Genomic DNA, 27,454 nt, shown 5'->3' with positions numbered 1-27,454 from the left:
TAATTTACCTTTTCATGTTTTTTTTTGTCTATATTGAACGAATTAAAACAAATATGCAGTAAATATTGAACCCAAATTGCACGGACTTATGTTTTATCTTACAATAATTTCAGATGATAGAATAAACCAACCAGTATGTATTTGAAGCTGAAATATACAATGACTATCTGTCAAACAAATCTGCAATTGCATTATTAGATGCACATTACGTTTAATCACATATCAAATAAATAATAAGCATTCCACGTTAACTAACCTGCCCTTAGATTCTTCATAACTGAAAAGAATATCAATTAAAGGATAAATACTAAAGATTTTTTTTTGTATCAGTACATGTATTTCATAGAATAACACATACAAAAAGTAATCAGAAACGTAGTAAGTTTTCTTTTTAGGAACCGCGACAGAATTCATTCAGCGTATACTACATAATAAAGGAAGAGGGGAAAAAAACTTATATTTAAAAAGAAATAATAAATTATAAATACAAAGGGGTAAATTACAATTGTACACCAAATAATAATAAAAATAACCTATTCACGATAACAAGTAACATGTGTAAATATATTCATAGTATAATAACATCATAATAGGTACTCGTTTATACCGACTTTAATCCGTCTTTACTTCTCAGTAAATGAGTAAGGCAATAATTCCCTTGTATTACAGCTTTGTTTTTTAATCTATCTAAATTATCTATCTCTATAAAGTTAAATGTATATATCGAAAATTCTTATTGCGTTCATCTATTCATTTTTTTAAATTTAATAAACTCTATCACAAAATGTGAATATAATAAACATGGTTTCAAAATATCACATTATTTCGGAATGTGAACTTTTATTTAATTATTTAATTTATTTAAGTACATTAGTAGTTTAAGTAGTTTATATTTTAACTGAAGTAATCACCTTCACAGTTCTCTTAAAGTTTCTTTATTTCAAATATTATTCCTCAAAAATTTTTGATTCAGTTTTAATCAGTCTATCAGAAAGACATTTTAGTAAATTTATTTTCAATTAATTCAATCGGTAAATAGTTAAAAATGTATTACATTCTAATTTAATTTAAAAAGATTTTAAAAAACTTGTATTTGAGTTTGACAACAAAATTTGGCAGTAACAAAGTCTTTAAATTCAGTAAATTCTTTATAATTTAGTTAATTTTTAAGTTTAAGTTACAATTGGACTAAACGCAAGATTGGATTAAAAATACTTTTAAAATAATACTTTCATCGTGTGCATGATTAAATGTTTTTCTTAATGAAGTGTGTTTTATTGAAGTATAGCTTTTTTTGTATGTTAATAAAAACTACCTACAATAAATTCGTTGTGCTATTTATAATAGTGATATGTAACTAGATTTTCTTTTATGAAACGTTATGTGCATATTATAAGTAAGTATTATTGATGAGGTGGAGCAAAAATCGTAATAAAATGAATAAATTCTTTTTTCAAAACATAGCTTATTATAGATTTAGATTGAAAAAGTGAAATAAAATTTATAAAAAACTAAAAGATTTTAATTATTTTTTTTTAAATTTAAATAAAATATGAAACTGTTTAAGCTATGTTGGAATAAAACGGTTTTTATAACAATATAACTAAAATAAAATAAATTGGCATTAGAATAGAAATGGATTGGTAGAAATAGGAATTGGTTGGAAAAATTTAATTCATAAAAGGTGAAGTTAAAACACTTTCAATCAAAAAAGCAAAACCCTTTAACGCACATAAATATGTTGTTACTTATTTTGTTAAGTAATTTAATTTAAATCAGTTGTTAATAAATAACTGACTATGTGGTTGCGATCCAAATAAAACATGATTTATATATTTGACGGGAAAACTAAGTCTAAATGTTAGATGGCGTTTATGCTGGAGAGTTGGAAAGAAAGCACAATTATAAAACATCCCAAAAATGGAGACCTAAGTAAATGCATAAACTGGCGGGGCATCACACTTTTAAATATCATCAACAAAATACTGGCCCAAATCTTAAAAAGTAGATTAGAATAAGTAATAGAGACAAGAAGCAGGTTTTCGTCACAACAAGTCGTGTGTTGATCGCGTAAATACACTCCGAATCATCATTGAACAATCACATGAGTGGAGATCCCGCTATACCTGACTTTAAAAGAGCCTTCGATTCATTGAAGCATGCTGCAGTATGGAAAATTTTGGCAAAGATCCGACGAAATCATTAACATTATAGAGTCACTGTACCACGAGGCAAAAAGCAAGGTGCTGTATAGGGGCAAGTTTAGTAACCAAATAACAGTCAAGACAGGAATGAAAGCAAGGATTATCTACTATTCAATATTGTACTAGATTGCAACCGATTGTAACAGACATGCAAACAAAACTAAATAAAATAACAGAATGGTGCGGGCAAGTAGGGCTAAAGATATATACAAAGAAAATATCAGCAATGCACATCATCACAGACAATGCACAACCACTTACATTATACAGCGAAAACATATAGTAAATCGAAGAGTTCTGCTACCTGGGTAGTATGGCAACAAAAGACGGAGGAACAGGCGTTTGGAATGTTAAAGGACGTATGGAACTCCTCAACTATCCAGGAAAAGCAAGATTCGCATATTAAACACCAACATAAAATCTATCTTATTCTACGGAAGCGAAACATGAAAGATGACCTAAAATATAGTAAACGTGATGCAAGTATTCATGAAGTTTTAGAAAGATATTACGAATACAATGGTCAGATTTTGTACCAAATGAAAATCTCCTACGACAGGCGAAATAAAAAAAAAATGAAACTAGCGATAAGGAAATACAAATAGAAGTGGGTTAGACACACACTAAGAACATAGCACAACAATGTCACGAAACAAGCACTAAACTGGCAGCTGACGAAGAGGAAGGCCCAGGACAACATGGAAGAGGACTATTATGAAGGAGAAGGAGATGGAAAAGAAAGGGGAGAAGTAAAGCTGATGGCACTGAACAGAAGCCGGTGGAGAATGTTTGTCCAGGTTTTATGTCCTTTAGTCAACTTGTTTCGCAAATATTACTCGACAAATGCAACTTTGAAAAAATTGCAACATTGCGCCAAATAGTTGCAGACTTTTTGAACTCGTGCGCCCAGACTAAACGAGATAACCAAGCTAATTGCCTTGATGTGATCGTGAATCATTGGAAAGAGAAAAAAACGGCTTGGCAGAATGGGATTGAGCAAAAACTAGAAAAGTAAGAAGGATGCTGGATACATAAGAAACTCTGAAAAGACTGGGTAATAAGGAAAACGAGTGGAGAGGGAAAAGAAGACTGGACAGACAAGAGGAAAACTGGAAAGCAACTGGTAATACCTTTATTAAGAAGTCTGAACAGAGATTCCAAAGACAAGGAGATTGGTAACATGAACTTCTTAAGTTATACCATTTAGGAACTGAAGAATACGAGTTTTGCATATAACACACACACATAATGCTGAATTATCCATTTCCGACAACAACTGGTTTTGATACTGTACTCAAACTGATCAGAAATACGCTCAAAATTATTTAATCTTGACATTACACGAATCGCAGATCTCTCCATAAAAAATACAATTTAAACATATTTCCACATACATGATGTTGATAAAGATTCAAACGTTCTAGAGAAACTAAAGAACACAATGCGTTTATAAATTAAATAATTTTTTCTAAATACATAAAGTGAAAAATATTTACTATATGTTCAATAAGTTTTAGTTGGCAGCAATGATCAGGAATCAACCTCTGAATGTACCACGTCAATAAACACACCAATATATCATTAATTACATGTCAAGTTCTTTAAACTTGGGTTGATTCCTGATAGCTAGGCAGCAGAAATTGTGATAGGAGTAGGGACGATGACGTGAAAACACGTCTTATGATACTTTTTTTTATCTTATTAACTCGTAAACCATATTTTAGTAGTTTGTTTCAAATTCCGTATCTACATTGGGATCATTTATTTCCTAAAAAAGAAATGCATAAAATTATTATGTTCGTTAAAGGGTTCACTATATCTTTTTTTTTTGATTTTCTAAATGACTTATCAAATATCAATAAGTTTATTAAATTAATAAATTGTCTAAGAAAGTAAAGAAAGAAAAATTACAAGGAAGAAATATAAAAATTTAATTTGGAATTTTGGATAACCCTAAATTTTTGTTTCTATTGAGAATACATTTTTTTCACGACATTATTTAAAAATTTATTATATCTCAATGAATTTGACCTATAAAGTGGTCAATTCTAATTTTCTAGCTAACTACAAACACCCTGATTTAATTTTATTATGAATTCACTAAACAAAAAGACAAATATAGTTAACGTTTTACAAACAAAAACGAAAATAAAATAACCATTTTCCAGTAATTTTTGCAAAAGATTTCCATTATCCAACAATTTTTATTCTCTGGTAATCCACTTCATTTTCTTGAAAAAATAATTACTGTATTATACAGCATCGACGTCCCCTGTCTGGGGAGTATCCTATCACCTCTTCTGTATCACCTGTAAACCTAAGAATGTCAGCATTTTGTTGTGCGGCGGCGGCAGCGGCCGTGACTGCATTCGTCTGAGCCTCGCCCGCCTCTGGCATGCTACTGACTGGCGTACTTAAACTATTCACGTCCGAGCTACTATTGTTCCTAATCTGCATTCGCTGTTTTTTCAGGTCGGCTAGGGTCCCGTTCCCGTTTATAGTAACTACAACATGCACTACGGTCACTTTACCGTTCACGTCCGTCGCGTAAGTTTTCTCATTTTTACATTCGACTACGTCTCCGTTGTTCTCTGGCAACTCCTCGTAGTCTTTACCATCAGGGGCCTTCCTTAACTCTAATGAATCACCTCGAACATTATTACCATCCAATTCGGTGTGTGCTCTACCATTTGTTGAAGGTGGTGTTGGAATGGATATTTGGTTACCTTCAACGTTATCCAAACCCTAAAAATTAGATTGTAATATATTTTTTTTTATTTAATAATTCCTTCAGATCTTTTTCGCAAACTACATATGTTTATATAAACAATAATTATTTTAGAAACTAAACATTAAGAGATATCTCAAAGACTGATTATGATATTTCGTTTCACGGTTTATTTTTAACTGAAAATTAGAATCGCAATTAATGCAGTACTTGGTAACTATCATGATCATAATCACTGATGTGAAAATTTCAACTCGTGCTCGAGCAGCAATGTAAAATTAAAACATAGTCATTCGTCAAGGGAGATAGAAAACCCTGTTCATTCCAATACGTTCGCAAAGTATTTTGCACAATGATCATGATTTGAAGACTTCCAAAATCCTGCTAAACAAGATTTACACCCAGCTGATTATAAACACCGCCGTGCATTCGTTAACTGAGTATTAAAGATGCAAGCCAGTAGTTTTTCTTAAAAAATCATTTAGAAGCAAAATTGTACCTAAAAAATTAGTTGCAAAGAATTACCTGGACCGTATTTTTTTGAAAATAATACTGGAGATACAGTTTTAGAAAATAGAATACGTTATTGAATGATGTTGAACGTTTAGCAAAAACGTTAGTAATTCGTGAAGTACCCCAGAAATGTGCAAAACTATGATACAAACTTTCCTCAAAAAATTAACCATCTGCAAGAACTGCAGTAGCAGACACTTATAAGATATGTTTCACAATTAATGGTAGGGTTTAACTGATTATAGAAACTATACACCGAATCAACGTAAGTAATTCTATTTACATAAGCAAATAGAATTCACAACCCATTGTGGGTATTTGATATTTAATTAGTAGTCCTATCGAATCATAAATCAAAAAACTGAGTAGAAGTAAATTATTTTTGTAAAACTTGACTACTATTCTCGTTACTATTTTTATGCCTCCATATCCCACACAATATTATTTACGTATTCTTTCTAACCGATCGCGGTGGTTCAATAAAATAAAGAGACAATAAGAAAATGGAATAATATTAAGTAATCGCGACGAAAATCTCTATCTACATATTATAGAAATTTTACTGTCACAGTTTGGGAAACTTTTTGAATTCGGAACATTTATCGTAAGACTTTTACAAGTATATTTTCTCATTTCACGTAAAAGTTAAATATTCCTGCTGAATTTCAATATTCGATTTATTCGGTAGAAGCGATCTAGTCAAGTGTATACTTATCTTTCAATTGCGAATTCCCCGCGCTTCGTTTAGCTTAAAATACTCTTCTTGCTTTCATAGTAGATATCATATTTTCAGATTTTCTCAGAATTTCTATTTCATTGTGGCATCAGTATTAGAAATCAGTTGCTACGTTATCATTATTGAAATGAAAGGAAAAGTCAACGTAAATCAACGATATATTTTTACAACATACCATATACAGGTGTCCAATACTTCATCAGCGCGGTCCGAAAATAAATCATTGGTGAGATATTTAAAGTTTTAGTTACATAAGTTAATAATAAGAATTAGGTTTTGAGGATTAGATTAAGGTTTTGAGAAGAATTGATGAAAATGCCTCAACCAACATTAGAAGGATTTCTGCACAAGAAAACAACATTTAAGGGAGCTGCTTTATCCAAATCAATACAACACTGTTCAAGCTTTGATTGAAAATGATGGCGAAAACGATAGATTAGGTTTTGGGCCATACATTGTGTTTATGGATGAAGCAACATTTATTCGAAACGGAATTTTTAATATCCATATGCGCACATTTTGAGTGATGAATACAATACTAAAAACTCATCATCGATTCAATGTTAATGTATGTTATAGATGACCAGTTATTAGGTCAATTTTTTCTTCCATAGAGATTTACAGCTCATAATTACATATATTTTTTACAAAATGAGCTTACAGGCGCATTTGGTGAATTAGCTTTGCAAATCCTACAAGATTACTACTTTATGCATGATGGAGCATCACAACATACTTCGATGACAAATTTGGCAATAAGTGGATGGCCACCTCGTTCACCAGATTTAAATCCGTTAGATTTTTGGTTTTGGGAACGTTTCACATAAATAGTTTAATCTGAAGAAGGTCAAAATGTGCAGCATTAGAAGTTCAGTTAAAAAACGTATCAAATACGTATATCGGTACGACATTTGTTAAGCCAAATTTCTCAGAAAACCACTACGTCAGATTTTTGGCATCTATAGCATCCAACACCCCGAAAGTCATTAGCAGCGGCATAGCAAGTGGGTTTTTATACTTGCAATGAGAGTTTGTTGAATTATTTGGATAAAATTAAATATTATAGGACCTATTGTCTTTTTAGATTAAACTTACATTCACGCAGGTCATACTAGTTCCAATAGTTGGACAGACAATAGCACTAATGGTTTACTATCACCCACATCTAAAGGAAATCGATTAGTTATTGTCCCTACCTAACGATATGGGCTCAAGTTAAAACGAAAGTAGCGAAGACAAACGTATTATTTAAATTAAACGTTGTGAAAACTCTAACAGAAGAAGAATTTTCGTTGGTTACTGTTGAAAATTGGTTGAAGTATTCTCAAAATGTTGTTAAAGCTGAAAATAATTATTTAGAAAACGAGGTTGTTGATGTGGCAACCAGTTTAATTATTACAGTTTCTGATAGTGAAACTTTTAGTGAGGACGACTTTTAAAATTTATCAGATTAGGAGCTGTGGGTCGGTTAATCCAAGAAAAGTTTCTTTGTTTGTTTCGTTTTTTATCACATGGTTTATTTATTCAAAAAAATTGATGTTATAATTTTATAACTTAAATTTTCACAACAAAAGTTTGCTGCAAATCCGTTAATTAGTTTCCGAGATATTTTTGCACCAAAAGTGCAACACAGTTTAAAGACAAAACACAAAAGTGTTATTGATTTTTTCCTATCTGCGTATTTTGGCTCAACAAATATCGTACGACTGTATTATGACATCATTCTTTTTCAATTTGTTAAATATTCCTTGTTTTTATGCTGGTTGAAGGAGTTTCTTCAACAATCTTTGTTAATGATGTTAACAATAATGAAACTAAAACTTTGAATATATCAAAAATGGACCATTTAGAATATGTTGGTGAAATATTGTACAATCGTTGCGGGACACCATAAAACCCTTTTGATTTACTATATTTTTCAAGAAGCGTCATAAAATATTATCTGCTTAATCATCATCATGTTATCCTACAAAATGATACACAATTGAAAAGTTCAATATGTCCCATGCTTACAAGATGCTGATAGAAGATCAAATTTTCAAAGATTTCTTATAAGGTATTTAGATATATAGGATATTTGCGCTTCGATGATAAAGCCTCAAGAATTGTATAAAACTTTTTGACTGAAAAAGGAAAATAGATGTCTCGCAATAAAAAAATCACAATAAGCATATGTAAGAAGTTGTCACGTCTAATTCTCTCATTGTCATATAGAAATCACCAAATAAAGCTAAGCGGTGGTACTTCCCAATCTTCACTTACTTGATGGATATATGTGTAGTGATTTCTTGGCATTAGTAAAAACAAAACCTCGCAAGTAATTCAGATTGGACATTGTGCAACTTGCTCATGCTGGCAAAAAAATCCGAAAATTTCTACCACGCTCTGAAGGACATGATGTGCCAATAATAAGTTGTCCTCTCACTGTAAGACCAGACAATACAACAAGAGGAGAATCTTGTTGAAAGGAACAAAAAGGCTAACGTGTGAAGTTATGTCTAAAGTATAGTTAATATATAAAAAAATTGCAATTAACGAGGTTTTAATAAAGCATGTTGCAACCTTTATCGGACATTGTGACCCTACAAAAACCAAATGATTTTGAGCATTTTCTGAGAGGTATAAAGAAATGTGGCCGATAAAAGGTTTGAAAAAATTCAGTTACCATATGCTAACAGTTACCAATAAAGGATTAATATGGTTATTGGAGCACATCTGATTTTATTAGTCGTAGTTCAAAGCTTGATCCATCTAAATGATTTGAAAAACTTATAAATGTAAATTCTTAAAATGTCGTGGTTGTCAAATATTAAATAAATGAAATTTTTAATGCGATCATGTTTAATGCTTCATAAAATGATGCCCCCATCACTAATTTGACTTGTGTCACTTCTATGTTACTCTTTATTCTGTGGTACAACAGGTAAATATATCTAAATCTTGTAAGAATCCTGTAAATATAGATATATCTTATAAATATCTAATTATAAATTTAATCCAAATAATAATATTTTTTTATAAATACATTCAGTTGAACATGAAGTTTTATTTGGCATTGATCTACAAATTTACAGAACATAAATCAACTTAATTACACCTTTTCCATCTATAATTACTTATTCAAATCTAATCATTACTTCCAACAAAAGAAAAAAAATCATAAAATATTTGAAAATAACTTACTTTGTAAGAAACACAAATAACTTCCTGTTTTTTCTTACATCTTCTCATGTTTTAATTTATATATTTCTATGGAATCAACAAATAAGAAATTCTAACTACACTTTGTAGTCTGTCCAGAAGCAATAAAAATAACACACTGACCGTACACAATGCCACACAGATTTTTTTTTAATTTGTCGAAAGCGATATACCAGAAAACGACGCGTTAAGTTATGCGGCATTTTCTCTAAAGGAATTTCTATCAATCAGGGAAGCATGAAACGTGGTTTATATTGTTGTTTATTATTGCGCGTGGTCCGTAAGATGTACGTCATTTTAACAAAAAATATAAAAAAAACAAAATTTCATTAGAAGATGTAGGAAACAGTTTAAAAGAAGCACGTTAACGTATGCACTTTTCTAAAGAAACTAGGGGGGTTAAAAGCGAGGGGGGACGAACGACAGTAGCCCAATTGTTCAGTGATGGGGAAATTAATTACATACTCTTGATTTCTATAACGCATCTGGTGGTTTTTCGACCGTGCAAATTAGTCTTCATTTAAAAGTCTTATATAAAAGAAATAGTATATGTACAGAAGTAAAAGTAGAACAATCCAAGATTTTAATTGTTGATGATTAATGTGTGGTATTACAAATTAAAATAAATACAACTGAACCTTTTTTAATCCTTAGATTAGATTGGCTTTTGTCTATAATTTTACAGATTCGGATTTTTTTAAGTTCATAAAAATAAGATTTAATTAGTAATGGGCAATTCAAGTGTAGTATCAAGACTAGACCATCAAAAAAAATGTAATCAATCAAAAATCATATTTCGTTATCAACGTATTTATTTGATAACGCTTCACTAAATATTATTTTATCAATAATTTACTAATCAAATAAATTGGGATTCAAATAATTTCATGGTCACTAAAAAAATTACCTTATTTTCTGCTTGCATTCGAAGTCTAGCTTCTTCAACGGCATCTCGTCTCTGCGTAAGACCTTTGTCTCTAACGGAAGTCCTTCGCACCGATGCCGCTCTAGTATTACTTTGACTTCTCCGAACGCGTTTTCGTTGCGCTTCCGCTTGCCTTCGAGTTTCCTGCTCACTACGCAATTGTAATATTCTCTCTTTTATTTCTGGGTCTTCACAAATATCTAAAATAATGCGAAAATAATAACACCAATTTATTTCGATGATAAATTTTTATGGATGTAATAATCCATACAAATTTATTCTTTATTTTCACCGTAATAGGTGAAATAAATTAATGTATTACCTGCTGGAGTTTCATCGTGTTTGTTTTTTGCGTTCAGATCGGCTCCAGCTTGAACCAAAAGTTCCAAAACGTCCAACTAAAAATTAAACTTGTATTCTTTTTTGTGTATTTCAATTTAGTTTTTCAACGTTAAGTGCATATTGAATAAACAATGTGATAATTAAAAATAAATGTGATTTGTTTTTTTACTAACTCATTTTTTCTGCAATCGGTATTAAAAGGTCACTTCAATGATTATTTAATACTTTTTCGTCGGTGATAAAAAACTCATGTTCCTGATAATAGAAACAATGTTATATTAGTAGTGGTATGTCGTAATTGTTATCTTACAAAAATAAGAAAATATCTTCAGAGGTTCGTTTTCTGTCCACCTTCTATGGAGACACCTTAATAATTTTAAACATTTTCAAGCGGAGCAAAACCATAAATTGAAGGCCCTTGTCGGAGGTTTTGCATAATTAGAAGTGGTTCACTTATAAATTGCTACTCTAAATCGCTCTCTCCTACTAACATGTTTCTAGTTAAACAGTCAACAAAAGAACGTTTTGAATGACGCACAACTCGGTACCCTAAAAATGATTACATGGACCAGCCTGTAATCATTGGTAATCCTTATCACTTAGTTGTGATGTCGCTGAGGATCAACGTATGACTAAGTTAAAAGATGATATCACACAGAAGATATCAGAAATAGGCTAAGTATGCTGTGATAAGAGAATGAAAGCACCTAGGTATTTTAATGTTGCACAATAATATAACGTTTACTTTAATCTGCTTATGTAGATTTGCCTCATTTGTTTGCATTTCATGAATCGTCATATCTAATATTTCGCATATTCTAGAGAAGAAAAATTATACAATCAATTATAACGGGTTTGGTCACAACATGCATTACAATAAAGTTGCTTCCAAAATATTTCATGGGAAAAAGGTACGTTTCGGACCAGTCAAGGTTGTCCACAAGCTTGCTGTCCACTTTGGTTCTTTCTGGTTCATGGGACTTATCCTCCAGGAAACTGTAAATATAGTTTCCACGTGATATGAGGGGAAAACCTGTACAAGACGTAAATATATAGAGATGACCTACATAAAAGCCAAGGTTTGTATATAAGAAGTTGTTTAGGTTTATACGCAACCATACTGCGCGTTACGTAATTGGCGAAAAATAATTCAAATTTTTAAAATAATGTATTTGAATTACTTTAATATATTTAGTGTGGTATATAATTAACTGCGGTAGGAAAACGGAAAATAATTCAACTTAATTTTTTATATAAATTCACTTATCATAAAATAATTGAGAGAAACTAAAGTAGTAATTGATTTATGTTATACTAGAAAAGACACTTCAACTCTCATTAAACATGAACTTGAGTATTATTGAACATTGAACTTTATTGCAGTATAGGAACCTAGACAACCTCATATAAACCTTGCATAAAAGCTCTTTTATTGGCGTCCATTGGAAGATATAGCTGAAGCTAACACTTGAAAGAGTTTACTCTCTCTACATGGTTATGCTCAGTCTATGGCTATATACGAAACACAAGTTTGATCTTAAGTAAATTTTCATGAATTCAACGAATAGCCAGATTAGCAATTTTTGTTGCGATAAAAGTTCTTACTTTAGCGCTGAAAGTTCTGCGTGTGACTGCGATGATTATGATCATCAAACATACATCTTTGTCTAGGCAATGAAAACACCAAATATTGTGATTCTGATTACTGTTCAAAACAGAGAGCTCTGAAAGTGATCTAGAATAATAGTTTATACTAAATGACATAAGACCACAACAGGCTGTTTAAGATTTTTTTCCAAAATAGGTTTGGAGGACATTTGGAATTGAATTGATTAAATTATTCATTACTACGACAATACATAGACTGGCACACGTCACCAAATATATGTATATCCATGTATATCGATATAAATTGTGGACAGAAAACAATTCGCTAAACAATGGCTGTGTTTTATGTAATGAATACGGTAACATTAAATTCCTAATGAATAGATACTTTTAATAACTGAGGCGGACTGTTATAGCATAAGTAAAAAAGGTGCATGACACAACAACGTATTCTACAGCTTGCAAAAGCCGAATTTGCGGCGAACACATAGCCAATTGCTGTATACTGTGTGTTAATAACAAATACACGTGGACATTATATTATGTAAATTTGTCAATAGTGCTACATTTAAATCAATTATTCACCATAACTTTTATAGTCGTAAAATTTGCGAATTTCTGGTAATCATGCAACATGTTGATGTTGCATGGTTGAAACTTTAACACTTTTATACTTTTTTTTATTTTTTATTACTGAATTGAAAATAAAGAATAAAAATTCAAGCTAGTACTTAAGCGCCGGGTAAAGAGCTGGTTGCTAAGTTAGCAGATACTCTTAAATATAATTAAACCAATTTGGATTAATTTTAAATGATTGCAGAAAAAAAATATAATATTCTCAGTGACAATAAAGCTTTTTTTTAACACTTTTGCCGTTACTTCCAAGGTATATTAGTATTTAAGAAAGGTTAACTATAATGCATTGACAAAATAATAACTATTATCATACAATTTATCAAATTTGTATCCTTTCTATATTTAATATGTCTCATATGTTTTATCATGATATCATAAAAGTTCAATTAAATCAAATTTAAAAGCACTACTTACATGTCCCCAACAAGCTGCAGCATGAGCAGGTTGCCATTCATCTTTATCCTTAACATCTGTACGAACATTATATTCCAATAAAAATTCGACGACCGTTATATAACCATTAGCGGACGCAATATGAAGCTAAAAATTGCGAGGTTACATAAGTACAAAGTTTTAAAATGATTTAAATAAATTCATTTTCCTCCTTCCAGTTCTATAGGTTAAACTTTGCGTTGGCATCATTACTTACTGGCGTGGCTCCTTGTTTATCATAAGTTTCTAAATCACCCCCAACGGCGGCTATTGCTTGTAGGTCGGTGAGCATTTGCATTTCTGTGTGAGCCCTCGTTTGATCGATCAAAAGCTGCGTTACGCCTCGCTTGGCCATTTCGCCCTCGATGTAGTCCAAAGCCGCTTCATCCTCACAAATATCGTATGGCATATTTCCATCTGCGTTCACTGCTAGTAAATTTGCACCTTTGGCTATAAGTATTCTAAAAATATTCAAGAAAAATAAGATATTTTTTTTTAGATCGATTTGTGTACCTGACTAATTTTATGTGACCGCAAGTAGCCGCAGCATGAAGAGGTGTCCATTTTTCACTATCGACTGCGTTAACATTAGCTCCATAATCCAGCAGTAAAACTAACATTGCTTCGTTATCGTCGATACAACATTGGTGAAGAGCGGTTAAACCGTCTTCATTACATGAATCAGGATTGACACCTTTTTCTAATAAAGTTTTTACTGTAAGGAAGAAAATTATGCAAACAAAAATAATAAAAAAATAAGTTCTCTAAAAATAGAACAATAATTGTATTAATTATATAATATTTGAATTATTATTAACTTTTGGTGCTGTATTACTGCTGCCATATTTACTAGTGCTAATTCCTGAAGATACTTGATTTACTTTAGCAAATAGCTGGAAGAAACTTATATTTAAAGTTGAACTTCAAAGTTGAAGTCACACTTTCGAAAGCCATGAAGGTACTCGTTTTCATTAATTTTTAATTATGTAGACGAAAAAACTGTTGCCCACAAAAGATGTACAATATGAGCTAGGTGAATAAGAGGACGATTCGGGATATCAGATCCTTTCTAATGACCATATTGTAGATATGGCCGATATCAAGAAGCAGTAATGACGAGGCAGAGGTCATTAAATCGAAAAATTTGACAAAACTAGCTATGTATAGGCACTGTATGTAGAACTCATATAAGTAGAAATTATTTGTGTGGCAATTAGCCTAAATTATTAATTACTGTCTGTTTATAATTTTATTTAATCATTTCTTTATTAATTCTTTAACGTAAATTGTAAATTTTAATATCAAATCACTTCTCATGTAATATGAATTTGACATAAACTCAATTTATCCTACATTTGGCTTTTCCTATATTGGCCTGTAAAACTGAGGTTCAAACGTATTAACTTTAGTGGTCATTATGGTTTATGAATTTGTACGAAATGCTATACTCATAAAAATAATATATTTGCAATCATTTTATAAAACTCTTTTATCTCATATTTGGTATATAAATAAAAAAAAGCTTTAACGGATTTTTCATATAAGTTTTTTATATATCTAATCTAAATTGGATTCGTATATTCTGAATTTTATAATATAAGTGAGTTTTAATACAATTTTGTATGTCAAACAACAGATATAGAATCACGTTTAAAAATCGTTAACTCTTAGAGAAAGTGAAAGAACATAGAAACAAGAAGATATAGTGGAACAACTGATTTTGACAATACTGCCTGTAAATTTTTTTTAAATACGGAACTAGCAGAATAGATAATAGGTGTAAACGTATATGTGTTTAGTTGGCTGTTTGCCATAATTCTTGCAGTCAAAACCAGCAGTGCGGTAGTTCACTCATATACATTTGCAAAATACATATGTGATAGTACCGATTTATACGGGTATCCGGAACGGGAACTAAACTAAATTTAAAAAATATCGAGAAGAATTTTATAGTTGAAATCGACACTAACAATTAAATTTATAATAAACGATAATGTGTAAAATGATATCAGGAATTACTGTTCATTCGGGTACGATTATTTTATTAAAGTTTGAAATAATTCATTGTTTTAACATTTAGATGTTCATTTAGGAGGTTATATAAAACAGAGAAGCTAATAACTTAAACCAGATAAATGAGATAAAAACAAGAAAAAACAATAACCAAACAAGATAAAAGAATACAAATTAGGTAGTTTAAAAAGGTAATATAATATGGTGTCATTTTAATTATGTTTACAGATTTTTATTTTAAAATATGCAACATTAAATGCTTAGTATGTTTGGCATTTAACTACGAACTAACATCGAATTAATGCTTACAAATTATGCAAATCTACGAAAATTATTGATTCAGTTCTCGAAACGTATTGTGCGTTAAATATTTATTACAAAGGATTATTAATATCCATTAGGAATTTTCGCACTAAACATATTGCAATTGATGTGCATCAACAGAGATGTCCAGAGATTGATGCTATAAAGCGTAATATAATGTAAGATGACTCGAATAAGTCGATTTGTCATTGTGCACAGTAATTAGAGCTGTGTTCAACAACTTTATGGAAGATTTTATGAAATGAACTTGGTTTAAGAAATTACAGGAGCTCGCGTAATGCGCCGAAAAACAAGATTACTCTTGAACCTCATTTTTACCGCAAAATTTCGGTCAGCAGTGAGATTCATTTTTGGTTGAATGGCTACCTCAATACACTATTGTTGGATCAATCAAAACCATAAAAAACACTATTTAATTTATTTTTTAGGTTGGCGAAATCACTGTTTATATTTCTTCAAAAATGATGCTAGTGCTATACGTTTATGATTACAGAATTTTTGTTCCCAAGTTGAATTGCGTTAATCAATTTAAGGGAAGAAAAGTGGAGATTAAATGGATCAACATCGATGATAAATAGAATGATTCAAAGATATACATAATAGATAAATAGATTTTTATCCGATCGATAATCGGATAATCGTTAATATAACCTTGATCGAATTACATTCACCATATCTAAACCTGGCATTAGGAGTAGTCATCTAGGATGAGCAGCGCAGAGAGCTAAGACCAACATTCTATTCTAACACATCTTAATCGTTAAACTCTATTGTGACATATTATCATTATTGTTAATTTTTTAGCTATACTTTCTTTTTTACTACATGTACTTAACATATTATGCCTTATCTTGTAATTACATCTCCCTCTTGGATAATAAAGGAACATGTTGTAATTATACTATAGTTGCAAGAAATGTCTATCTATCGATTATTTTCTGAGGGGATATATAACGTCGCTAGTCTATGTTGATAATCTCCGTACTTGATAATACTCGGAAGATGACTATAGCAATGCAAACACGATACATTAGATAAGGGATCTAGATAAAGAGTTTGCTGCATTTCTATAGCAACGTTTTCATTGCCCGTATAGACGTAACCTCATTGTAGCTTCAATGTATCTGCAGCTTGTGAATGTTGTAGTCTTCTTACAAAGAGTGTTGAAGCTTCGCCACATAGTCTATGTTTGAGTCCTTTAAAATCTTTATTACTAGTCAATTTCGTGGATAATATTGACAAAGTTGTATTGAGTCCCATGCGAGATTAATATGATTTGCGAATATTTGAAAAGGACTTCAATACTTACATTATTTATAATTTACGGCCACTTAAATAGGGAAATCGAAGACCCGCAAAGAATTGTAGCCGTACAGATGATGATGATAATCCTGAAGATTAAAACGGACTAATTGAATTAATCTTCTTTCGAATTAGGCACCATAGTACTATAGAGCCTAGCTCTATCTGACATGAAATAACAATAAATGTGCTATAACACCTACAATTTCCTCAGCATTAAGAATAGAGTACGCGGTCTCAATAAAAATTGTGAACGATGCGATATTTGTGCGTGCCGATTACAAATGTTATAGCTGGGTGTGCTTCTCCTTACGATTGTTATTTTAATACATGATTCTTATTCCTTTCCTAGGGCAACGGTTTTAGAGAATGGAGACTACTCTTTTTCATAAATAATAAACGCTGGAAATAAAGAATAAAATCAAGATATGAAATATGATGGGATAATCATTGCTGTATACAACCGTTTTAACGTAGCAATAGAGGTGATAGAGTGACGCATCTCCCATAGGACTATGAAAAAAAGGTATACGGTTTTGATGAATGTTATAAACGATGATATGTTTTCTTTGGTGAACACAAGTAGATGAAATATATTTTCTTCAGAATTAACAAAAAATGAAACTGTAACTTTTAATTCTTAGGATCAAGACGGAAAGACACAAAGCAAGTCTATAAAGTCTGTATTGATTTGAATATTTTTTACGTGACAAGCTATCTCGATAAAGACTTGCTTTTTCAACCTAGAATATTTTTACTTCCGGACCACCGTGTGTATTGACAATTCATGTTAACAAACTTTTTTATTTGTAAAATCGACATGAAATGACCGCCAATTTTGGAGACATTACAATAGATCTTACGGAAGCAAAGCTGAATCATGATATTTCTGATCACAAAAATTTTGTAGTCTAAAATTTGACGCTAATGTAATTTGAACGTCACATAATTGAAATTATTATGGAGTTGCAATATAAGTTATAATAAGTAAGATATTTTATCAAAATTACATCTATAATAATTAGAAATCAATTGATATTTTGCGAGTAATGTTATCAAATTTTCTATCTATCACTGTTACCGGACATGTTTAGATTAAATAAAGTTTTTCTTATTATTTTAGAACACTTCAACTTTTATCCCTTGAGTTATGAATGTAAAGTGTGTTTCCAAAAATGATAATTTCCATATCCAGGGTGAACTCCAAGTTTTCATCAATGTTATTTTTATTATGGAGACCATTAATAATACTTAATGATTTTGTATTAAACATTCTTTGCCATACAATTACGATCCTCAAACTTTTGAAAATCCTTTCTTGGGTTTCGATTTTCAATTTCTACACAAAAGATACAAAAATGGAGTCCTTATAATTAATATTTACCCACACCTTTACATGTGCAGTATATATTATTCAAACAAAAATCTTATCATCCAAGTGCAAATACATCGCATTATTTACATTAATGTTAACATTCAAATGAACATCGTTTAATTTTCTATCTTTTCTCTTAAACCACCAATATTTTTAACTCATACTAATGTAAGTTAACCGCATTAACTTTATTATACAACTTATATAATATTGTAAATTATAAAACCAATTGTAAAACATTTAATTACCTTCTTCAATATCATTCCTGGCGGCCGCCTCCAATAAAATGACGCTATCATGAAAAAATATCCGGCGTTGTTTCAACTTTTGCATTTTCGACAATTTCTTGTACTCCTTTTCGCGCCTCTGGTAACATTGTAATTGTTTCTGTCGCCTTTCTTTCGCTAAAAGCAACCGATCTTGTGTCGGCATCTGTTCGATGCGCGACATTTCCAAAATTAGATCTGCGTGCTCCATATTTTTTGTTTTACACCTTATTCAACACTAAAAGAACAAACTTTCTTTTTAACTAACTCTAAAATGAGACTTGCATCTAAATATACATCGAAAAGGAAACAATTAAACGTTTAAGAAAAATTTAAAGTGACGTGTTTAGATTTAAATAACCATTTACTTAAAGTTCTTTTAAAACTTTGTCACGGTTTTTATTAGAACTTACTCCGTCGTTGAGTTTGCAACTTTTTTTTGCTCTACAACTTTTAACGTTTACTTTTCGATTTTTATTAAAGGTGTGAACTCGCGATATCTCGGTTAAAACCTGCCAACATAACGACAACGTTAAAACTGTGGAACGTTTCGCAGGTTTTCGTTGATCATTATCTCATGAACGCGTGTATATCTTATCATTTAACAATTGCTTTAAGTTACAGGGAATGGATTAACAAATACTGAAACGGTCATTTTATTTGATTTCGTTTAGTTTATTTAATTATTTTAGAAATAACTTCCGCCCCGTATTTAATACTTCTATTTACACGGATCGTTATCAAGACAAAAATAGACGCAGTTTTATTTGGAGATTCTTTTAAAAGTTAACTTAAAATGTAAACAATGATGCTCTTTTAGTCTACGTTTACTTTACGCTTACCTGCGGCTATTTTATGTGTATAGAGTGGTATTCGTTTCCGAAAGATTCCATTTTTTTCTGGAGGAATATACCTAAAATAATAAAAATATAAATAAGATTTTGAAAATAAGTATAAATGTAAGTATGCAATATGCATAAATTGCGATATTAAAAAGGTGGTACGCAACCTTATTTTCAAGGATAACGAGTCGGTTACGAGAGATACATCGGAAGTGATAAAATTATACGGTTTATATACAGAACAAGAAAACGATATAAGCACAATTCACTATTTGTAAATTACACAATTGTATTAATGTATATAATAGTTTCTTTTCATTGAGAAAGTAAATGGGAACATAATCAATCATAGTTCATTTTTAGTCTTCATATTTTAGATATGTGCAATATAAGAGAGAAAGTGTGTGCGTAGGTTTACTCCTTAGATTCTGTAATGCATTTAACATCTTAAGTATTCATAATAATAATCATCATTGATTTCAAAACGATTTTGATAAATTCAATTTTCAATTAACCGAGAACACTTTTTTAAATAATTTAAGTGAAAATCTTTATTTATAGAAATATTTGCTTTGCACTTAAATACATGATAAAATGAAGACTAGATACCAAGGTGGAAATTCGATTATATCTTTCATTACGCCTGAAAATTATCAGTACATAGTCACCGATAAGCCGAGGGCAATTGTGTTACGATTTTTAATTTTCATTAGAATTTGATTGGAAAAAATTAGGGGCATTAATGCCTATCGATTAATTTTCTTAATTGGACGATATGGTTTCAAATCAATAATTTAATCTTTCTAATCTATTCCTATAAAAGAAACTGATAGTTATCATTTATTATTAAAGTGAACATACCTACCGTATTACAACTTTTAAGTAACACGCGTTAAAAAACATGATTATCAAAAAAGTCTTTCGATTATTTATTTACTTTATTTATCTTTTAACTTCGATGAGGATTTCATTAAAATTCAAGTAATTTGATCAGGAAGTCAAGCGATAAAACGAATCGGAATAAGACGAAAGATACTATCTACCATTCAGGCGAGATAAAAAAATACAAAACATCATTTTTAATAAATATCATTAAGGAAGATAAAAGATTAAAATTCCTCGAATAAAATTTTAATCACGGTAAGGTAAGCAGTAATTTTCGTAGCTAATTACCAAGCAAGATTACCGAGTTAATGATGAGATGCATTTGAGAGTATGTGGGTCAAGTAATTGGCAATATAACAGTTTCTCTTTGAATTGTAATTTTGCCTTCGCTCCAACAAACTAATTAAGCATTTGAATTCATATTTCCATAATATGTAAATTGTCCAATGCAAACAAAAAAAATGTAATTTTATTCTTTAGAAAAAAAAACGAATCTCTATAAGGAATTAAAAAGAAATTAAACTAATGTGGCAGTAGTTTCAACCAGTTTTGCAATTAAATTCTTGTTCAGTTTATTTCAGTTAAAAACAAACGTTCTTTAAAAGCTAAAATATACAACACTCATAAACTTCGATTAATCTTGGAAGATACAAGTTCTAGTGCTTTAGTTACACCCGTTTTAAACCGTTATACTATTCACGATAAGAGAACTTTTTGTAGCGTTTGCTTAAGAAGGTTGTAATAGTTGTAGTGTGTATTCATCTTAACTACTTGTGTTGCTTTAAACCATGGGAGCCGCCTTTTTCATTGTAAAACAAAATAAAGGTGGAACAGAACGATGAGCTTGACCGATTAGTAAGTGAGCTCCAATTCTTTCAATTAGGAATTCAATTGGTTTTCTAACAACTTGTGGAGACCACAAGAAGTTCCTAAAGATGATCTGATCGTAGCTAGAAGATATCTTATAAACATCATCTTAGCCGTCAACTTGAACTTGGGCTGTTTATAGACACAATCACCACTTTTCAGTATTGGTTCAGCTCACTGCTTAAAGTGTATTCTTTGAATAATTGAAATGGAAGATAGTTATGTCATCTGCCATCAAACCAAGTAGAGCTGAACGGATATATTATTAATCAATTAATGTGATGTTTAATGATTGCTCGTCATTTTACTGCTCAAACTAGTCAGTAATTGGTACAAATTTTCAGATCAATTATAAATGTTAGACTTAAATCTGTACCAAAAGATCTTAAAACAATCCGTGCTCGATAACTACAAATATTCTTCCAATCCATATTTTTAATTGTATATACATATAATAAATGTATTCAAAAAAGCAATATCAACAGATTCAACAAAAATTGGAATAGTCATCTAGCTTTACATCACCCTTGGTGTTATTATAATCCAAAATTACAGTTGATTTCCGATGATCTCTTCCAGATCGCGATGTTCAAATGATAGCGCATGGACCATTCTCCTTTTATTGTGACACTATCATAATATTTTGCGAAAGGGCAAAGAAAGATCTGCATGAGTATACTTTTTTATGGGCAAGGATTGTTAGTTTTTGAGAAATGTTTAGTAAGTAAAAACTTTGCTAAAGGGGTGGACGGAAAGATATAGCCTGGTACTAAACATTTTCTAATTGGTGCTAAAATACTGAAGGATAAATATCTTGTACATTTTTTGGCACTCACACCCGCTAGTCCTTTTCATAAAATAATTTATTAATTATTATTCTGATTGAACTCAGTTATTGTATTAATTTTCACTGGAAGTTAACGATAGCTTGCTACTGTTACGCAGTTACATAGTTATAGACTTATGTAAATAAAAATTAATCCAAATTATTACATGCAAAGCTAAATATGCATATTAAATTCTTACATAAATGTGTAAGCAGTAACTAACATCTCTATAAACTCTCTTACAATTAGTGAACTCTTGTCACTAGTAAAAACTCGCCACTACACAAAACAAAAATAGATAACAGAATAATTATAAATTTTAATTGCATTACTTATCAAAATGAAAATAACAGTGATTAAATGTTAAATGAGGCATTGAGTCGAATGCAGATGAATAGTTTCATTGCTGCACGTATCTAAGCTGGGCAGCAGTACGCATAGGAATCTTAAGGAAATCACTCAACACATTGACTTCTTCATTCTGACCTTTCGAAATGACGTTGATCCGATAATTTCAAATCTGACAATTTTCAGAACATGTATTTTTATAATTACCTACACAGTTATATTTGCACCTAATATTATTCATATAAAAAATAATATTATCTATAGCGCGCAGCAATATTATGGAACGTATTCAATAAACTGATAAAAAGAATTATTTTACAAAACAGCTGAATTACAAAGATAATTTATTAAGATTTTTTGTTCTGTTTTGTGAATATAACTACTTCGAAACATGCTTGTAGTTTGATTATAGTCTCATAGCGACTATATGGAGACTCGATTTGATAAATAAATGAAAATATTTAAATGGTATAGACAGTTTTGGGGAGAAATTAGAAGCTTTCTCTGCCCCTTATTAGATGGCTAAGAGATAGCAATGACACTACTAATTTAGAGTATTAATTCATATGATAATTCAATGTCAACACAAAGAATAATAAAAAAAAATGCTTTTATAGAATAATATGTTGTATTTTTTGTTATTATACTTTATATATATAGTCTTTATAAAGTATTCACGAAGCTGCTCCAAAAAATTATATCTGCAACTAAGAAAAATCGTTTTACACGTTTTTGGGATCATATAACATGATGTCTATTAGCCAATCTAATGGACTACTAATTTCTAAACATAAGGACGAAACCTCATTTTAAAGATGCAATCTATTTTGCATATGGTTTACAAATTTCAATTTATTTAGAAATATTTGAGAAACGAGATGAATGGCTGAGTAACAAATTATCTTCCGTAATCTCACAAATAAAGAATGTTTATTTGTGGAAAAATCCATTTGAGAAGCAGTGGTTATCTACGCTAAGTAGAGCGAAATACAAATTTCTGTTTCAATGAGTTTAAGTGAATTAAAAGTCTTATTCCACTCATTAAATCTAACTCAATGATCTTTAAATATTTTCTAATGCTTTAATCTTTTTTTATAAAATATCTAAAGCAAAACTGTACATTTTATTACTGAAAAATAAACAAATTTTATTAAAATCAGGAGAAAGGATAAATTCTTTAAATATCTTTTAATTAAACTCTTCGAGTTACTGCGATCAATAAACTGCAAACAACCAAGAACTGACAACATAATTTCAAGATTTAATTTGATAATTGAAAATAATTATGGCGATTTGATTATAGAAAACATAACATACCCATATATAGAAGGCCAAGTCGAAGAAATATCGTGATCCATAACACGTTATTTGATGAAATTTATTACCGCAAATATAAAAATCCTTCAAAAACATATATTGTTTTCAAAATCCTAACAAAACAGCAATAACACTATTTAAACAGCTGAGTTGTGGTTTAGTTATTTTGAGAAATAAAGAACATAAAATATGCAGAGCCAATTTTATTAACTTCATTAACTATCATTTTTATTTAATTTTATTCTATCTTTATTACAAATCATAACAAATTACTTCGTTATTGAAATTTTCATCTAATTCTATATTTTGACTTTTGGTATTACAAAGGTTTTTTTTAATGTAAGAGGTACATTCTTTAATATTGTATTCTATCAATTTAAATAATCTTTAGAGTTTTCGAGCAACAGTAAACACACCTTCAGATAGATAGTATATTATTTTTGTTGCATACAAACTACTATTGTTTGTAATCTCTGGTCTGTAAAATAAATTGTTGAGGTTAAATTAAATGGTATATAAACAAAAATAAAACTGTAAAAATAATACAAAATTACTTTATAACAAAACTAACATAATAACGGATGTTTGAAGTTTATAAGTGAGAAGTAAATAATTAACTGGAGTGGCCTATATTTAACCTTCTCTTTTACAATTTTAAGCATTGAAGAGTATATTTTGCTATTTTTTACCATAACTCACCGGGAGTGTTAGTTACATAGCCACCTATCTTCTAGATCTAGATTATATTTCCAACCTCTGCGTGGGACCAGAAATAAAACGACAGTTTGATTTGATTGTACATGTTCAAAATTCTAAACTCTATCTTTAGATACTATTGCTTTCATTTAAAGATTTTACTTAATTTGCAGGCTATGTACGATGTTATCTCAGTTTTAAGTATGATCGTGACATATAGCTGAAGAGTCGTTTTCATAAAATTCTGTTTTAATGGGATAAATATCTTATGACCAGGAGAATTTGAGTCTAGCTATTTTTTGACATCATGTCAAAATTCCTTCTAAAAATAAGCCATTTATTACGAAAAGCAGGCTAATCAGTACCAGCCACTATAATTTCATTTATACAAAAATGTGTGCAAAATTTGCAAATTTATTTTGAAAATCATCTTCGCACCTCGCATACTCTACTTGAATAATGCCTCCGAAGCAATTATTGCTGCTGTACAGCAGTGCTGAAAAAGATCTAAATGTCAAACAATCAACTTGTCAACAATTGCGGCTTCATCTATCCACTTTATGGAAGATTTTGCAGAAAGATCTTTGTTCATAAGCTTACAAGATTCAGCTCATGCAAGAATTGAAGCCGTTTGCTTATCGTGTTCTTCGCACGTTCGATGAATGAACTAAAAGAATTTTCTCATTACAAAACGAATAGTTTCCATTCTTCCATTGGTTCTATGATAGTGACTTAGGGCATTAAAGCATTTCTTCACTACAACAACGGATTGATTATCTTTTTGAATAAACTCAACACTATAAACTTGGCAAAAACATAAGTAACACTTCTCATCTTGTAAAATAATGTATTAACTTCTAAATGAACACGTTTTTATGAGAACCAAGTTACATTATATGCAAGAATCACAAGCTGTATTTTGTATCCATCACCTTTTATCATATTTTGTACTGAGTGATGTCGTTATTCGTCGTTTAGAGGATGGACAAACAGAATCTTCCTTTTTCTAGTATTCTTTGTATTCTCCTCATCAACAGTCTATCGGTTAATTAACTTTCGACAAGAGTAAAATGCATTTTTTCGTGAAACACGTGCGATTGAGAGGTTTTTGTTTTAGTTAAGAACATGTGAGCATAAATGACACAATTCTTTATACAAGCCATTTCAATACTCTCAAAAATTGGCACATGAGCCATCTACACATTTGGTCGAACGTATCAACATCTCCGTTGGTTTGATTCTAAAAATTTTATCATGTAAGATTTTTTTGATTGTTCATTCGAACTGTCACTTCTTGGATATATGATGACAAAGTATTAGCAATATTTATCAGAAACAGAAACTTGATGATATCGTCATTCATTTAGTTTGTGGTGCACTGTTAGCTTTGCAACTTAAGTCAAACAAAAACACAACCCCGAAATTTAAAAGTTCAAAACTTACGCCAAGGCTACGCTTCGTGGACGCACAATTACACAAATATATTTACTTAATGTATTATTAACTGCATATCCGCACACGCTAACTCTTTAACCACAAGCAGTGTTATACGAAAAATCAGCATAAAACGAACAAAAATAAGAGAGAGAACCTGTTAAAATGTTAACGTGTGTCATCAATTCAACGAAGCATAGACGCCCAGGGTTAACATAAATTTAATAACATTTTTCAAGCAACAGAAAAGTTAGCTCCTTTCACTGTTGGAAGTAAATTTACCACAAACATACAATATAGAATTGGAGAATCACATAGACAGGTACCATTTTGTACCTTAAAATTCAGACACCTGTGGCGTTTGAGCAAGTAGGACAGGGCCGAAGAAATTGAAACAAAAGCTCTTCTAATCCATTCTTAAATAGTTCTCGTAATGTTTTGGTTCTTCACTTTTTAGTTCTCTCAATAAATGATTTTGAATTCCCAAATTATTACGATTTGCTTGGGTAGCTTAGGCTCTCGTTTTTCCTTCTTATAATATGGTCAAATATACTATGTAGTGTAAATCGACAACATATTTTCCATAATATTTTCTTATCAAACTTTACATTACAAATATTTGATAATAGATCTATGACATAGAAGTATGATAGTGTAATACTGGAATAAGCATAAGTTTTCAATAGTACCAAAATATTTTTGAAATGACAGTAAACTCAGGCAAGTTATCAGAAAAGCTCATTAAGAAAACCTTTTAAAACTAATCACTTAACTTTCAACTCTAAAACATGTGACCACAATCACTTAACTCTCTACATACGAACGATTTGGTATCTTTAGACATTTCCCAATCTTCATTAATTTTTAGAAACTAAGTCATCAATCGTACAAATAAACAAAATGTAGATACTTTTGACAATTAAGTTATTTCAAATAACAATCAATACACATGAGGATTACAAATTAAAAAAGAAACAACTTTTCCCTTTTAAATAAACGTTTTCTATACAAATCTAAAACCACAACAAGTTCCAAGTTTATAGGTACAACATCAAAATTGCAAATCTTGTGGAAAGTGGGCCAAACGTTAATTTGCAATCAAATCGAGAAAAAAATCAAAGCTAATGACCATCTAATGATACCTCTTAAGTTGACCAACAGACAGATTAACGTAAAATACAAATACATGTACAAAACCGCTTTAGATTTAAAAACTAAAATTTTATAGCGCTCACCTGACAGGTTAATACCATATCGTTGCATTGTCCGGTGATTTCATTATTGTTAAGATAATATTTGATGTTATTAGATGGAGTTTTGGTATGGCATTCTTTCGAGATGTGGTATGGTTTTCGCTGGACATATTATGACGGTTTGCGGCACATGTCGAACACAAAAACCGACCATTACAACGCGTACACCACCGCGGAACCACCGAGGAGTGAGTGCAAACGAACGAAACGAACGGTTTTCCGGATAGGCTTCACTGCATTTCAACGACATTTACATACTAAAGATCGGATTCACTACACTTATTTGATCTCCTTCCCACCAAAATTTGCTAAAAATACTACAATTCTACTATAAACGTTATCTAAACGGAACTGTGTTATTTAAAACGCGAAAATAGGTT

At 30.6% G+C, this 27,454-nt stretch overlaps 1 protein-coding gene across 5 annotated transcripts; it reads right to left on the bottom strand.

Moving 5' to 3' along the window:
* Positions 1–763: 763 nt before the first annotated feature.
* Positions 764–27,454, bottom strand: LOC111420530 (Myosin phosphatase targeting subunit 75D). Of its 5 annotated transcripts, none has more exons than XM_023053546.2 (10): positions 27,057–27,454; positions 19,448–19,518; positions 18,588–18,843; positions 13,839–14,040; positions 13,543–13,786; positions 13,308–13,433; positions 10,630–10,705; positions 10,290–10,507; positions 4,772–4,949; positions 764–4,708 (listed from the first exon to the last, which is right to left on the bottom strand). In XM_023053546.2, exons 3-10 carry the CDS (start codon positions 18,814–18,816, stop codon positions 4,449–4,451), a joined length of 1,533 nt encoding a protein of 510 aa, XP_022909314.2. In that variant the 5' UTR covers positions 18,817–18,843; positions 19,448–19,518; positions 27,057–27,454; the 3' UTR covers positions 764–4,448. The 5 variants fall into 5 exon arrangements, with proteins under 5 accessions (XP_022909314.2, XP_022909315.2, XP_022909317.2 ...); XM_023053547.2 differs by having other exon boundaries at positions 764–4,513; positions 4,619–4,949; positions 27,057–27,453; XM_023053549.2 differs by having other exon boundaries at positions 764–4,513; positions 4,736–4,949; positions 27,057–27,453.

This window comes from Onthophagus taurus, chromosome 1 (genome assembly GCF_036711975.1).
Source record: "Onthophagus taurus isolate NC chromosome 1, IU_Otau_3.0, whole genome shotgun sequence".
NCBI lineage: Eukaryota > Metazoa > Arthropoda > Insecta > Coleoptera > Scarabaeidae > Onthophagus > Onthophagus taurus.
This window is presented reverse-complemented; position numbering and strand designations above follow the sequence as displayed.

Excerpts from the sequence above, each read along its gene's own strand:
- LOC111420530 (XM_023053545.2), bottom strand. The coding sequence starts at position 18,816 with ATGGAGCACGCAGATCTAATTTTGGAAATGTCGCGCATCGAACAGATG. Across the intron at positions 13,434-13,542 it reads ATAAACAAGGAGCCACGCCA|CTTCATATTGCGTCCGCTAA; the intron begins GTAAGTAATGAT and ends CGCAATTTTTAG. Across the intron at positions 4,950-10,289 it reads GAATGCAAGCAGAAAATAAG|GGTTTGGATAACGTTGAAGG; the intron begins GTAATTTTTTTA and ends TCTAATTTTTAG.